Source organism: Haematobia irritans, chromosome 1 (assembly GCF_050003625.1).
Source record: "Haematobia irritans isolate KBUSLIRL chromosome 1, ASM5000362v1, whole genome shotgun sequence".
NCBI lineage: Eukaryota > Metazoa > Arthropoda > Insecta > Diptera > Muscidae > Haematobia > Haematobia irritans.
In genome coordinates this window covers 39,711,388-39,728,866 of record NC_134397.1, presented here as the reverse complement: position 1 = coordinate 39,728,866, position 17,479 = coordinate 39,711,388, and the positions used below count along the sequence as shown (strand labels likewise).

Sequence of the window (17,479 nt, the reverse complement as noted above, 5' to 3'; positions counted from 1 at the left end):
AGGTGAAGTTCATAAAGTATATGATGGAAAATACCCAAAAACCGCATTGATGACAGATATTACAATGATGATTGTTAATTTATACAAAACTATATTGATTATCCACAGCTCGTGGTGTAGTATTTGTATCATTGTATGATGTTGCATGCTGTTGATATTGACGCTGTTGCGAAACGCCTCCACCGCCACTACCGCCACTTCCAGAGCCTCCAGCACCACTACCACCGCCGCCACCACCGGTGATGGTATTTTGTGATTGTAACGATACACTTGAAGCTCGTAAATACTGATTTAAATCAGCAGCGGCAGCAACAGCAGCATTTGACATACCTAACTGTGTGGGCGATGCTGAATCTCTTATATTCTCTAGTGGCAATGATACAACATTTCCCATTCCCACCAGAGTGTGATCAAATGGCAAATTCTCTGTAGTATCGCTGAACTGATGATTAAGATTTTGTGCTGTGGTGGTGATCATTGTTGTATTGTTGTTGTTGCTCAATTGGGGTGTTGCAGTTGTAATGCCACTGCTATTTGATTCGATGACATTGTTGTTGCCGCTCTGTTGGTTTTGTGAGTGATTTTGTTGTTGTTGTGGTTGCTGTTGATGTTGATAATGACGAGTGGCCACACCGGCTGCCAATAATAATGCCAAATCCATTTCGTTTGTTTTTAAACGCACACTACAATTCATGGAGATTACATCCTGCGTCTGCATTAATGAAAGAGAATAGTAAGTTTAGCAATTAGATTTTTTTCCCAATTAAACAATTGGTTGAAAAATAAAAATTTATAAAAATTCTATGAAACGGTTATTTTGCTGGGAGCTAACTAAATAAGAAAAACTAAAAGAAAAACCATCTATACTACTAGAAATTCTAAACATGCCTTATGCAACAGAGAGAAAGACAGAGAGATAGTAGAGAGACGGGGGAAATGTTAGATGCAAAATTTGTTGATAGAAAAATTGCAAAAAAAAAAACTTTAACTCAAAAATGTTTCTATAATAGACAAAAGGGTGAAAGATCCTTCCATTTAAGTTAGTTTTAAACAACTTCACGCTCTAAACGGAAAGTGATAATTATGTTGTTACCAAATTAAAAAAAAAACAAAAAGAGACTTAAAAAACTGAAAAAATAAGTTGCCTGGATGTACATATATTAAAAAATATATATGCAGTGGTAACCTGATATTCATTTAGATTTATCTTAGGGATTGTAATGAGAATCGAAAAATTTCGATTTTTACAAATATGAAAAATTTTTCCTTGTGGTGTTGTAAATGTACCCTGTGATGAACCACATTTAATATTTATTACATCTAAATTAATTTCCCAGAAGACGAACATGGTAGAATTATGGAGATATTGACCACGAGCTAACCTAAACAAAAATAATTAAGTCACCTCTTGGTTACTTTTACTTCGTGATTTCAACTCAAAGATTTTTAATCGATTAATCGTTTTTGACCACTATAAAAATTCGATTCCCCTTTTTTTACCACTATGAAAATTCGATTCCCCTTTTTTGAATACTACAAAAATTCCGATATTTTTCCGATTAGTCCAAAAGTCGAGTTTCGAATCGTATCCACGATTGCCACTCGTGCCAAAAATAATCTACCAAAATTTTATGGTAATTTTACAAAAAATCTACCAAATTTAAATAATAAAGTTTTTGAACAAAGTTTTGTCAAAAGTTTATTTCTATAGAAAATTTTGTCAAATTTTTATTTCTATTGAAAATTTTGTCAAAATTTTATTTCTTTAGAAAATTTTGTCAAAATTTTATTTCTATAGAAAATTTTGTCAAAATTTTATTTCTATAGAAAATTTTGTCAAAATTTTATTTCTATAGAAAATTTTGTCAAAATTTCATTTCTATAGAAAATTTTGTCAACATTTTATTTCTATAGAAAATTTTGTCAAAATTTTATTTCTATAGAAAATTTTGTCAAAATTTTATTTCTATAGAAAATTTTGTAAAAATTTTATTTGTATAGAAAATTTTGTAAAAATTTTATTTCTATAGAATATTTTGTCAAAATTTTATTTCTATAGAAAATTTTGTCAAAATTTTATTTCTATAGAAAATTATGTCAAAATTTTACTTCTATAGAAAATTTTATCAAAATGTTATTTCTATAGAAAATTTTGTCAAAATTTTATTTCCATAGAAAATTTTGTCAACATTTTATTTCTATAGAAAATTTTGTCAACATTTTATTTCTATAGAAAATTTTGTCAAACTTTTATTAAAATTTATTTAAAACGAATGAAGATAGAGGAAGCACGCTCAAAAACAAACCCAGCCAACTACATTCAAATCGATGATTTGAGTTTGGCAAAGGAAAAGAGATATGTTTGCAAATTTGTTTAGGTAGTAGGCGACTATCAAACCTTTTTTCGGAAGGTTCAGGTGTAGTTCACTTTGGGTTGAGTGAATTACCCGAATTTATTCTGATAATTGGTTGATAGTTTTGCTGCAAGTAGAGGATGCTGATGAGGAATGTGGTAATTCCGAAACAGCTATACATACAACCATCTTGCAGTCTATAGGGCTCTGCCCCAATAAATTTGACAAGCATACTTTTCCTATGTTGGTTAAGCTACACTTGTAGTTTAGTCAATGCATGGCTTTAAGCTGAGATCAAAAACAACAAAAATTTTATTTCTATAGAAAATTTTGTCAAAATTTTATTTCTATAGAAAATTTTGTCAAAATTTTATTTCTATAGAAAATTTTGTCAAAATTTTATTTCTATAAAAAATTTGTTAAAATTTTATTTTTATAGAAAATTTTATCAAAATTTTATTTCTATAGTAAATTTTGTTAAAATTTTATTTCTATAGAAAATTTTGTCAAAATTTTATTTCTATAGAAAATTTTATTTCTATAGAAAATTTTGTCAAAATTTTATTTCTATAGAAAATTTTGTCAAAATTTTATTTCTATAGAAAATTTTGTCAAAATTTTATTTCTATAGAAAATTTTGTCAAAATTTTATTTCTATAGAAAATTTTGTCAAAAATTTTATATCTATAGAAAATTTTGTATCTATAGAAAATTTTGTCAAAATTTTATTTCTATAGAAAATTTTGTCAAAATTTTATTTCTATAGAAAAGTGTATGTCTATAGAAAATTTTGCCAAAATTTTATTTCTATAAAAAATTGTATGTCTATAGAAAATTTTGTCAAAATTTTATTTCTATAGAAAATTTTGTCAAAATTTTATTTTTATAGAAAATTTTGTCAAAATTTTATTTCTATAGAAAATTTTGTCAAAATTTTATTTCTATAGAAAATTTTGTCAAACTTTCATTTCTATAGAAAATTTTGTCCAAATTTTATTTCTATAGAAAATTTTGTCCAAATTTTATTTCTATAGAAGATTTTGTCAAAATTTTATTTTATTTGTCAAAATTTTATATCTATAGAAAATTTTTAAAAAGTTTATTACTATAGAAAATTTTTAAAAAGTTTATATCTATAGAAAATATGTAAAGACTTTCAGTTAAAATTCGACTTAAATTGTTTTATGTTGACAACTCTTCGTAGTGTCGAATTTCACGAAGTCAAAAGTGGTCTATATAATAATAATAAAAACCAGAATTTTTCAAATGTAAAACAGTCGATTTTTTTAGTTTGGAATGTGTTCATGTCGACCTTTTGTAATTTTGAAATTGAACTTATCGGTTTTTGTAAATGGACTAATCGAACTATGTTGTTGGTCATAATATACTAGTGGGCTTTTAATAGGGACCAGAGTCTACTAATCGGCTTATGAATTGAAAGGGGAATGTATGTAGGGTCTTTATGCCGACAACTCGCCAAAAAGACGAAGTTTGAGACGTCAAAAATCGGTTTTTTGAAAACTCTACAAAGTTGAAAATCGTATTTTTAAAATTCGAAATTTCTAAAATCTTTAAAGTCGAATTGTTCAATTTTCATTACAATCCCTAAAGTGGAAAATCGACTTTGTTTGAATTTGGAAGACTCGATATTTTTTTCTCGAACGGTCCAATCGCCCACTTTCCCGCCCCTTCCGACTGTGAGGGCCCTTTTTAAATTTGGACAAATCGATTTTTCCAACATATTTAAAGCGTCGAAATGTAGGATTTTTAATCGCTTCTATAAAAACGAAATTCGTTTTTTTTTGTTTAATTTTGAAAAAGTCGAAAACTCTATATTTTCCAACATTTAAGCGCCGAAAAGTCAATTTTTAAAATTTTTATTAAAATACCTAATTTGTTTTATTTATTTATGTTTTTTCGAAAAACCACTTTTCTTTTAAATTTTAAGGTTATGAAAATATTACTGGGTCGCATTCACGGTTGACACTTGAGCCAAAAATAATCTACTAAAATTTGAAGAAAATTTTACCAAAAAACTACAACATAAAAAATCTTAAATTACAGTGTTTCATCAAAGTTGTGCTTTATTTCTTTAAAAGAAAATTTTGTCAAAATGTTATTTCTATAGAAAATGTTTTAAAAATTTTGATTCTATAGAAAATTTTTTCAAAATTTTGTTTCTATAGAGAATTCTCTCAAAATTTTATTTCTATTGAAAATTTTCTCAAAATGTTATTTCTATAGAAAATTTTGTCAAAATGATATTTCTATAGAAAATGTTTTAAAAATTTTATTTCTATAGAATATTTTATTTCTATTGAAAATTTTTTTAAAATTTTATTTCTATACAAATTTTTTTTTAATATTTTTCAAATTTTTCAAAATTTTATTTCTATAGAAAATTTTGTCAAAAATGTATGTCTATAGAAAATTTTGTCAAAATTTTATGTCTATAGAAAATTTTTTCAAAATTTTATTTCTATATAAAAATTTTTAAAAATTGTATTTGTATAAAAAAATTCTAATTTTTTTATTTATTTCTATAGATTTTTTTATAAGTTTAAAAATTTAAAGAATCTATCATTTTGGTAGAATTCTACCAATTGTGGCAACCGTGGTAGCATTTCCAAACGCCATGGTAATGGTAAAAAATGCAACAACACCTTAAATGGTTCGCCGATTGAAGGTCTTAATTTAACGAACCCAATGCGGTAGTGGCAATCGCGTGGCTAAAGGTTTTTAAAAATATACTGTAAAAGGATTGCAGTATATATTGGAAATCGAACTTAAAGTATAGCTTTACAAGTTCCACAAAGCACATGATCTTTCACCAATGACAAAAAATAGACCCGAATAGAGAGTTCTCTGACGTGAGCTTGGGTGCAAAAAAGACGTTAAATGATTTTTAACCCTAACTCTGACTCTATTTACAAATTTAAATACTTCAATTTTGGAGCTATTGTCATTCCAACCGTTTAGCCAAAAATAATAAAGAAAAGAAACTATTTATGCATGTGAATAGATGCAGGTAAAAGAGATAAATGGTTCCAAAGCTAAGGTTAAATACCGAGGCCCGATTACAAAGGTCAGTTGGATGCTAGAGGATATAAGAATAAAAATTAATAAAGGGTAGAAGGAAACTTCCCAAAATCATATATGATTCCCAGCAAAGGTAATTTGTGGTCATTTCACCTATATTGCTAATGTTTGTCTTCCTTATAAAAGTTCTTATTGAGGACTAGATAATTCTACGAATTATCTAAGACACCTAATCTTATTTAAAAACTATCCCCCAAACAAAACAGAACCGAATAAAACTAAAACTAAAAAACAAAATTAAAATAAAAAATCATCACTGACACTGAATTGACTCCAAAATTTAGGCTATCTCACATGTCTCGGTGATGGATCTTGCTGTTGTTCAACACCAGCACCACTCTCTGATGCGACTGTTGTAGTTGCTGCTCCTCCATTCAAATCACCACCACCACCAACCACTGTGCCATGCATATTATAAGGAACACCTTGATTGTGAATATACTCAGTTAGGGTAACATCTGATGTACCACCCGATTCCAATGGTATGGGACTGTGACGGAAATGTTCTAACATCTCCTGTATGGAGGGGAACCACAAGTGTTGTACACGACATTGGCCTTTATCGGACAAGGTCATGCGCAAGTGTTTGGCACGTCCATTGAAATTAAAGGTGAGCACAAATTCCCCTTTGCGTGTCTCGCTCTGACGTACTAGGAAGAAACCATGACCCTGAGCCTCGTTTTGTAAAACCATACGAGCCGCATCAGATCTGGGTAGTGTACCATGGAACCAAGGATATTGACGCATTTCATTGCTTATATCTGCTACATTAACATCACCATCGGGATCTTGAAATCCATCACCAGGATCTATATTGCTGGAGGTGGAGAGACGTTGTTCACCTCGCCTATGTTGAATGTCGCTTGTATTGTATGTTGTTGCATTGGATGGTGTGCAGGCAGCAATATCTGTAGCAGATTCGGCATTTATTCCACCACCCCCACCCGCCGTTATAGAGGAGAGAGCATTTTCTGATAGTGAACTACTTGGCGCAACATTACCATTGGAGCCTATGGCGTTCTGTTGATGGTACTGGGGATTTTGAACTGCATTCAATAAACTACTTGTCCCCGTTGCTGTCGCCGTATTGGGATTTACTATAATTGGGGAAGCTTGCATAGCAGCGGCCATCACCTCGGTTTCCGTTGTTGGCTGTTGTGTGGGTGGTTTACGCATACAAAATTGGATTGTGCTCAACCATGTTCTCATGTCTTCGGCACTTTGAGCCTCAATAACATATTCCATATTATTATCGGCTTTTAATACAAATGTATTTTCTCGATCAGGCATTTCTAGAGCTGTTGTCTCACGGGCCTCCGATATTAGGAAACAAAAAACACCGCAACGGGGCTGTAAAATGATAAAAGGAATTATTAATCAAATATAGTCGACAGACTTCTCTATAATATCCACATACCTTAGCAGCTTTTGGTGGCATATAGAACTCTAACATAAATCCTCCTACAGCTTTTACCAAGCATAGTCGACATTTTTCCCATTTTTGTGTTCCAGTCGGTTGATCTAAACTCTCAGGTGTTAGATTATTTACGATACCTTCCCTTTGGCATTCCACAACAATTTTGGCAAATTTCTTATTGTGTTTACTTGAGCCTTCCTCATCGGAGCTTTTGTGAAAGAGTGTCTGCAAAAATAGAAAATTCTAATGATAAAACGTTTTTAAATTACTGCTCCCCAACAAGATGTTGTGTAAAATTTTAGAAAATTTTTTATGTTGGGATTACAACATGACGATAGCAAACCTTGCCCTTTCTCAGTCCCTTAAATGATAGCCGACGGAAAAATGTTTTTGGAAAGATTTTTGGTTGTTCTTCTGTATATTCCAATTCTTCCAGGACACCGTTGCCAACCTGGAAAAAAATCGTAGATAAAAATAGAAAATATTTTAAATTAAAACAAAATGTATATTCAACGTAAAGCAAAATTGTATATCTACATAAAATTTTGTCAACATTTTATTTCTATAGAAAATGTTGTCAAAATTTGATTTCCGTAGAAAATGTTGTCAAAATTTTATTTCTATAGAAAATTTTGTCAAAATTTTGTTTCTATTGAAAATTTTTTCAAAATTTTATTTCTATAGAAAATTTTGTCAAAATTTTATATCTATAAAAAACTTTGTCAAAATTGTATTTCTATAGAAAATTTTGTCAAAAATTTAATCTAATTATACAATTATTTTTCGAGCTTTATGGACAGATATAGATTAAGGAACATGGTTAATAGAGCCATTGAAAAGAAAACGCCAGATACAAATCTATACACGCCTGGACTGTACATGTTTCGGTTCGGGCGAATGAACCTTTCCACAGCCTTTAGTATAGATCTGGCTGGGAGAGATAACTCAATTTTGGGCCCTTTATGCTAACTCCTTATGGAGAAAACATTTGGGAAATTTCCTCTTACAAATTGAATCATCTTTTCTCCCACTGTACATCATCTTTTCATATAACCTACAAGTCCCTTAATCTTATTTTTATTTCGTTTTGTTACATAGTAATGCAACAACACGAAATTTATTTTTAGAAAGCTAATTTGTTAGAATTCACCTAAGTGGTGAACAGTCGAACAATGCTTATTGTTTCTACAGTCAACTACAACATATGACAATTAACAGAAACTGGTTTCCAGGATACAACAACAATTCTAACGCGTACATTAGTCGTGTTTTTTCTAGTTTTACGACGGGCTCATCGTTGCTTATTATATTACATGTTAGCCTGATACCGAAACAGGCAATTGACGTCCAAATGCATTATATCTAATTATACAATTATTTTTCGAGCTTTATGGACAGATATAGATTAAGGAACATTGTTAATAGAGCCATTGAAAAGAAAACGCCAGATACAAATCTATACACGCCTGGACTGTACATGTTTCGGTTCGGGCGAATGAACCTTTCCACAGCCTTTAGTATAGATCTGGCTGGGAGAGATAACTCAATTTTGGGCCCTTTATGCTAACTCCTTATGGAGAAAACATTTGGGAAATTTCCTCTTACAAATTGAATCATCTTTTCTCCCACTGTACATCATCTTTTCATATATCTTACAAGTCTCTTAATCTTATTTTTATTTCGTTTTGTTACATAGTAATGCAACAACACGAAATTTATTTTTAGAAAGCTAATTTGTCGTAAAACTAGAAAAAACACGACTAATGTACGCGTTAGAATTGTTGTTGTATCCTGGAAACCAGTTTCTGTTAATTGTCATATGTTGTAGTTGACTGTAGAAACAATAATTCACCACTTAGGTGAATTCTAACAAATTAGCTTTCTAAAAATAAATTTTCGCAAAATTTTATTTTTATAGAAAATTTTATCAAATTTTTATTTCTATAGAAAATTTTCTCAAATACTAGAAATAAATATTTGAGAAAATTTTAATATATAAAAAACTTCGTCAAAATTTTATTTTCTACAGAAAATATTTATTTTATTTTTTTTTCTATAGAACATTTTGTCAAAATTTTATTTCTATAGAAAATTTTATCAAAACTTTATTTCTTTAAAAAATTTTGTCAAAATTTTATTTCTATAGAAAATATTGTCAAAATTTATTTCTATAGAAAATTTTGTCAAAATTTTATTTCTATAGCAAATGTTTCTATAGAAACTTTTGTCAAAAATTTTATTTTGTAGAAAATGTTCGCAAAAATTTATTTTTATAGAAAATTTTATCAAATTTTTATTTCTATAGAAAATTATGTCAACATTTTATTTCTATAGAAAATTTTGTAAAATTTTATTTCTATAGAAAATGTTGTAAAATTTTATTTCTATAGAAAATTTTGTCAAAATTTTATTTCTATAGAAAATTTTGTCAAAATTTTATTTCTGTAGAAAATTTTGTCAACATTTTATTTCTATAGAAAATTTTTGCAAAATTTTATTTCTATAGAAAATTTCGTCAAAATTTTATTTCTATAGAAAATTTTATCAAAATTTTATTTCTATAGAAAATTTTATCAAAATTTTATTTCTATAGCAAATTTTTTCAAAATTTTATTTCTGTAGAAAATTTTGTCAAAAATTTAATTTTGTAGAAAATTTTCGCAAAATTTAATTTTTAAAGAAAATTTTATCAAATTTTTATTTCTATAGAAAATTTTCTCAAATATTACAAATAAATATTTGAGAAAATTTTTTATATATAGAAAATTTTGTCAAAATTTTATTTCTGTAGAAAATTTTGCCAAAATTTTATTTCTATAGAAAATGTTGTCAAAAATTTTATTTCTATAGAAAATTTTTGTCAAAATTCCATTTCTATAGAAAATTTTGCCAAAATTTTATTTCTGTAGAAAATTTTGCCAAAATTTTATTTCTATAGAAAATTTTGCCAAAATTTTATTTCTATAGAACATTTTCGCAAAATTTTATTTCCATACAAAATTTTCGCAAAATGTTGTTTCTATAGAAAATGTTGTCAAAAATTTAATTCTATAGAAAATTTTCACAAAATTTTATTTCTATAGAAATTTTTATCAAATTTTTATTTCTATAGAAATTTTTATCAAATTTTTATTTCTATAGAAAAATTTCTCAAATATTTATTTCTATAGAATATTTTCTCTAATATTTACTTCTATAGAAAATGTTGTCAAAATTTTATTTCTATAGAATTTTTTATCAAAATTTTCTATAGAAATGAAATTTTGACAAAATTGCTACAGAAATAAAATTTTGACATAATTTTCTATAGAAATAAAATTTTTACAAAATTTTCTATAGAAATAAAATTTTAATTTTGTGGTAGTTTTCTTGTTAAATTACATTCACACATTTTTGTCATTGGAAATAATAAAACATATTTTCCCACAAAACATAGGATCGTGTGAATTGTTAACACTGTGGCTTAGTCAGATATTTTAGATATTTTTCCACAAACAGTATTTCGTGTCCGCTACCTTTTACAACCTATATTTTTTGGAATTATCACCGAACTAAAAATCAATTCAACTCACTCAAAAAAACCTACCTTTAAATTACTCCTCCTTCGAAGAAATTCTTTTTCATAATGTTCCGCAAATGATTCCAGAAATTTTTGACCAAAATTTCTATATGTCAGATTGCGGGCTTCGTCGGGCGATAGACCTCCATTTATATAACTAATACAAGCTTTGGCAAAATCCGCTGCTGCCACACGGGCATGTCGCTCGGAAAATTCATCCCAGCTTATACCGCATGAATACGGTATACCGGGCGTACTGCTACTGGGTACTAGATCTGATGCACCGCCAACAGCGCCACTCGCACTGCCACCGCTACCAGCACTTCCTCCCATATAGCCGCCAATGCTAAATGCAGCCGTACTATTGCCACCCATGACTGTTGGCGATGACTTGGTTCTCTGTTCTGGATTAATGTTTACGTTTTTCTTTTTGATTTTTGTCGCAGACACAACTCAACAATGGGAATAATAATAAGAGATTACAATTTAAATTCTCTTATATTTTTTAGCTTGTTTAGATTCGCTTTTGCTAAGGTGTTTTTTCTCTTTCTTTTTCGATGAAAGGGAATATTTTTTCTAATTTTTATGATCACTTTTCCGTTTTTATTATTATTTAAGAATCACGGCAAATGTTTGTTTGTTATTTTCATTTCAGTGAGTTGAGTTGTTGGTGGATTGGGGGCGACAACGATTGCAATGTTTGCTACACCCACACAAAAAATTCTTTCCGAATATTGACACAATTTTACGCCGCCAAATATTAAGTCGTCCGTCTTGATCACAATATTTGTTTTTTTTTGGGGGGACGAGGATAGCTTTCAGTGTTAGTATGTCGGCGTTTTTTGGATCGACTCCCGCCCGTAAAACAACCAAAATATTTCACCGTGTATTGTTCCGAGAAATTATGTTTTTTTATAGTGATGTAGAAATTTTCTGAAAATAGCAAAAAATGGACATTAGTAAAAGAAATGGAATGAAAACAAAATTGTAATGACGTGACATAAATTTTAATTAGTAACGCTAATTTTAATTTACTTGAAAAAAAAAATAGACAAAAACTAGCATATAAATTATACTATACAATAGAATGAGCTTTGGCAAGAGGGGGTGGGCCACTCATTCAAGATTTCCAATTATAACCATAGATGATCTTCACTAGTATTTCCTAAGTTTATTAATAGTTTTATGGACAATTAGGAATCAATGAATCAATCCTCCCACTTATATCTACCAGCAAATTTTATAAAAAGGAAGTGACAGAGAATGAGGGGGTACAGTATGGAAAAGACAAGGCGTTAAGCATAATTTATTATTTATTTATGACTGTATTATCAGTGACGCTTATTATCGATAATTTATATCCATAGCATATAGTTTCTTAAACGGAATATAGTATTATTTAGATTTTCCTAGAAATGGGCTGATTAAAAACAGAATCATAATAAGATTGTTAAGTTGTTTTTATTTATTTAGTACGATAACAAATGAAATAATACAGATGGGATGGATTTAAATTCAACAGGACGAAATTATAATTTTCCTTGGTTTCAATTACGAAATTAAGTGATCAAATTCATTTTTAATTTCAAATCACAGAAATAATAAAAACATTTACATATATCAAAATATATCATTAAAACAATAGTTCACCACCGAAAAAATATCACCAACATATTTCCAATTAAAAAGCTAATTGAAGTAGACAACGTAATCTATTATAAATTAACTGATACAATTAACTTTTAAATTAAATTAAAAAATAAAGTCAATTAAGAAAATGAATAATTTTTTTAAAATTTTGATTAAAATAATAATTATCCCAATTAACGATGTTAATTTAATAAAAATATTTCCAACTATATTTTGGTTCGCAAATAATTAGTTTCATTGTTTGGACTCAAATCCAAAGAAAACTTCATAAGAAAGTATAAACTCTTGTAAAATTACAGGAAAATTATATTATCTAAAGAAAAAATAATTATAAATAAATAAACAATTTATCAATTAAAAAATAATTAAATTTTCCGAACAAAATCGACCAATTTTTTAAATGAACTAATTAAAAAATTAATTGAATTTTTCAAACAAAATCAATTGTTTAATTGAACTAATTAAAAAATTTGTTGAAATTCAAGTATAAAGTTCATTTTTTTATATCTAATCAATTCTGTGATTGTGAATTAAAAAATTAATTGGATTAATTGAATTTCGTAATTGAAAAGGAAAAACTGTGAACTAATATTTGAGATAGATTGTTGGTTTTATTTAAAACATTACTTAAAACTATTATCTTTTTGAATAAATATTTCTTTTAATTCAATTTTAATGGCAAATATCATAAGATGAGGACATACTATTTTTGTGATAGTGGTCTCAGACCATGGTTGCCTTTCGAGCCAAAAAATAATCAACCAACATTTCAAGAAATTTTTACCAAAAACCTAAAAAAAAATTATTTTGCAAAATTTCATTTCTATAAATTTTTTGTCAAAATTTTATTCCTATAGAAAATTTCGTCAAAATGTTATTTCTATAGAAAATTTTCGCAAAATTTTATTTCTATAGACAATTTTCACAAAATTTTATTTCTATAGATAATTTTCACAAAATTTTATTTCTATAGAAAATTTTGCCAAAATTTTATTTCTATAGAAAATTTTGTCAAAATTTTATTTCTATAGAAAATTTTCTCAAGTTTTATTTCTATAGAAGATTTTGTCAAAATTTTATTTCTAAAGAAGATTTTGTCAATATTTTATTTCTATAGAAGATTTTGTCAAAATTTTATTTCTATAGAAAATTTTGTCAAAGAGAAAATAGAAAATTTTTTCAACATTTTATTTCTATAGAAAATTTTGTCAAAATTTTATTTCTATAGAAAATTTTGTCAATATTTTATTTGTAAAGAAAATGTTGTCAAATGTTTTGTTTTTTATTGTTGGTTTGTTCTTCAATCATACTAGTTGTTTTGATCTTAGCTTAAAACCATTACATTGACTAAACTACAAGAGTAGCTTAACCAACAGAGGAAAAGTATATTGTCAAATTTATTTGGGCAAAGCCCTATAGACTGCAAGACGTTTGGATGGACAGCCGTTTCGGAATAACCACATTCCTCACCAGCATCCTCTACTTGCAGCAAAAATATCAACCAATTATCGGAATAAAATCAATGTAAATTACACTCGAACCTCCCAAAAGAGTTTCGGTAGGTTGACTTTGCCTATAATAAATTTTGTACAAATATTCACTTTTCGTTTTACCTTTCCTTTGATAAATATACTTTTCATCTGTTGGTTAAGCTACTCTTGTAGTTTAGTCAAAGCAATGGTTTTAAGCTGAGATCAACATTTTTTTTTTATTTCTATAGAAAATTCTATCAAATTTTTATTTTTACAGAAAATTTTGTCAAAATTTAGTTCTATAGAAAATTTTCGCAACATTTTATATCTGTAGAAAATTTTGTCAAAATTTTATTTCTATAAAAAATTTATCAAAATGTTTTTGCAAAATTTTATTTCTATAGAGAATTTTGTCAAAATTTTATTTCTATAAAAAAATTTATCTAAATTCTTTTGCAAAATTTTATTTCTATAGAAAATTTTGTCAAAATTTTATTTCTATAGAAAATGTCAAAATTTTTATTTCTGTAGAAAATTTTGTCAAAATTTTATTTCTATAGAAAATTCTGTCAAAATTTTATTTCTATAGAAAATTTTCTCAACTTTTTGTTTCTATAGAAAATTTTTGACAAATTTTTTTCTATAGAAAATTTTCGCAAAATTGTATTTCTATAGAAAATTTTGTCAAACATTTATTTCTATAGAAAATTTTCTCAAATTTTTATTTCTATAGAAAATTTTGTTAAAATTTTATTTCTATAGAAAATTTTGTCAAAATTTTATTCCTATAGAAAATTTTGTCAAAATTTTTATTTCAAAAGAAAATGTTCGCAAAATTTTATTTTTATAGAATATTTTGTCAAAATTGTATTTTTTATAGAAAATTTGTGAAGAACCCCTTAGTTGGAGAGGAATAATTGGAAAAATCTAACATTTTTGGTACAATTCTACCAACTGTGGCAACCGCGTCTCAGACCCTTTTTTTGGGATCTAAACTTCTAGAAATTCTTTGTCGATCTGGCCATGAAATCGAACTATACTTTTGTATCGTCTTAAACTTTGCAGAAGTAGTTGTTAATGACGTAGGTCGTATAATATTGCAAATGGACCAAATCAAAACATAATCCGATTTCCAGATTTGACATCGTAACAATTTTCATCTAACTATTATGCAAATTATTGGTCCATAGTTATATATCCCTTCTGGAGCAATAAATTCCATTCGATCGGCTTGACATTGGTATGCTACCATGTAATCATGCAAAAATTGGAACCCATCTATCCATAACTACATATAGCCTCCATATAAACTGATTCCCAGATTTCATTCCTATCTTCTCAATTTTATTGGGCATAATTGAATTATATTTTATTCATTTTTGTTTAATTTAATAAAATTTTTAATATTCCTCATTCACATCCAGTGGCATATGATTCACGTTAAAAAATAAAAAAATTCCATCATTCATTTCCATCCCATACATTAACCATAATAAAAATTTCCAAATCTGGCAACATAAGGCCCACAAAAAAAATCAATTACACATAATTCAGAAAAACGACAACAACAACAGTAACGTAACAATTAGGGAGAACCGCAAAAATATGAACATCATTATGAAGTCGTTGGGGTGTTGTTTTGGTCGTCGACAATAATGATGACCAAAGAATATCAAATAAATTTATGGCCCACATGTGTTGTTCGTTTTTTTTTTTTGTAAAAAAAACCGGAAATCCGATACTACCTCAAAACAAAAATACAATCACAGCCAAACAACAACAAACCAATTAAAGAAAAGTGGAATTTCTTTGGTTTTATGACTGTATTCTATGGAAATTCCTATGCGATGATTATGATGTAAATAATAACAAACATGTGAAAATTGAAAAAAATTGTTCATTATTTTTTTGGAAGTGGGAAAAAATTCATGCAATAATGGAAATGTTGCCATAGACATTAATTTACATTGGAAAAAATCATTTACAATATTTAGAAACAAAATGCCATTAATATTTTATTCACAGAAACAAATATCAAAATATTTCCAATTAAAATTACAATTGAATTTTCAATTAAAAATTTACATGATTCAACAAAAATTTTACAATAAAAAATTTGTGGTTATTATAAAAAAAACTGTTTTTTCTTCGAAAGAAATGTTTTATCATAGTATTTTACTTATTTCATTTACTACACTGTTAGAAAAATATGTTTTTCATATGTTCCGATATAAACAAAATGTGTTTCGGGCACAATTTTTAAACACAATACATTTAAGTACAAACATGTAATGTTCCTAAACTAACACAAAATGTTTGGGACACATATGTTAATATGTTAGAATATATTATGTTTGGGGCATGAATATTTCATAAAAATAATATGTGTGAATGTAAACATATATAAATTTACAAATTTCAAGTAAACATATATATGTTGGGATACTTTATTCAGAGAGCGACAGAGAGAGAGAGAGTTAGTATAGAGAAAGAAATAGAGATGGAAACCGGGAGGGTTGAATAAAAAGATATCAACATAACACAGCGAGAGAATGAAATGAGAGCAATTTCTGTGAAACCGCTTGTATGTTGTTTCGGAAAACTGTTTCATGATAAGGCCAAAAATTTAATATGCTTAAGTCTAAATATTATTTAATTTGAATATTAGAATGAATATTCGGAACCAAGAGAATAGACATTTGAAAAAAAAAGGATATTTGTATTACAGAAAAAGATGCGAAGAACTCAAAAATTTCGTGGAAGTGAAAATTATATGAGGGAATGAGCACAATCTTCTTTGGGGACTTCTCCCAAGCATATACTATTTTTGGACTCAAAATGCTTCCAAACATATAATATGCTCACATAAAACGAACATAATTATGTTTCGGCAGTATCCAATAATATATGTGCTTCCTGCAAAATATGTTTGGAACATATGTTAGAGAAGCGATTTTTTTTGAGGGTGTACACTTTTACAAAAAGAGAGAACTTACTTACCATGGACTTTGATACTAGGACCTAACACGAAAATTAAAATTAATAACACTATTGAATATATAGAAAATTTTGTCAAAATTTTATTTTTATAGAAAATGTTGTCTAAATGTTATTCCTATAGAACATGTTGCTTAATTTTATTCCTATTGAAAATTGTATCAACATTTTATTTCTATAGAAAATTTTGTCAAAATTTTATCTCCATAGAAAATTTTGTCAGAATTTTATTTCTATAGAAAATTTTGTCAGAATTGTATTTCTATAGAAAATTTTGTTTAAATTTTATTTCTTTAGAAAATTTTGTAAAAAATTTTTCTTTAGAAAATTTTGTAAAAATTTTTTCTATAGAAAATTTTGTTTAAATTTTATTTCTTTAGATAATTTTATAAAAAATTTATTTCTATAGAAAATTTTGTCAAAATTTTATCTCTATAGAAAATTTTGTCAACATTTTATTTCTATACAAAAATTTGTCAAAATTTTATTTCTATAGAAAATTTTGTGAAAATATTATATCTAAAGAAAATTTTGTCAGAATTTTATTTATATAGAAAATTTTGTCAGAATTTTATCTCTATAGAAAATTTTGTCAAAATTTTATCTCTATAGAAAATTTTGTCAAAATTTTATTTCTGTAGAAAATTTTGTCAGAATTTTATTTCTATAGAAAATTTTGTCAGAATTTTATTTCTATAGAAAATTTTGTTTAAATTTTATTTCTTTAGAAAATTTTGTAAAAATTTTTTCTATAAAAATTTTTGTTTAAATCTTATTTCTTTAGAAAATTTTGTAAAAATTATATTTCTATAGAAAATTTTGTCAAAATTTTATTTCTGTAGAAAATGTTGTCAAAATTTTATCTCTATAGAAAAATTTGTCAAAATGTTATCTCTATAGAAAATTTTGTCAAAATTTTATCTCTATAGAA

At 27.0% G+C, this 17,479-nt stretch overlaps 1 protein-coding gene across 2 annotated transcripts in view; it reads right to left on the bottom strand.

The window, feature by feature from the left end:
* Window positions 1–573: 573 nt before the first annotated feature.
* Window positions 574–17,479, bottom strand: part of Lnk (SH2B adapter-like protein Lnk) — a 38,599-nt gene continuing 21,693 nt past the window's right edge. Inside the window, exons 2-6 of one of the 2 annotated variants that reach the window (XM_075289909.1) lie at window positions 10,457–11,362; window positions 7,214–7,321; window positions 6,871–7,113; window positions 5,715–6,803; window positions 574–712 (exon numbers count right to left, since the gene is read on the bottom strand). In XM_075289909.1, the coding sequence (XP_075146024.1) occupies window positions 5,739–6,803; window positions 6,871–7,113; window positions 7,214–7,321; window positions 10,457–10,804 (1,764 nt within the window). In that variant the 5' untranslated portion in view covers window positions 10,805–11,362 and the 3' untranslated portion in view covers window positions 574–712; window positions 5,715–5,738. The remainder of the gene's footprint in view (window positions 713–5,714; window positions 6,804–6,870; window positions 7,114–7,213; window positions 7,322–10,456; window positions 11,363–17,479) is intronic. The other variant, XM_075289910.1, reaches the window with a different exon arrangement.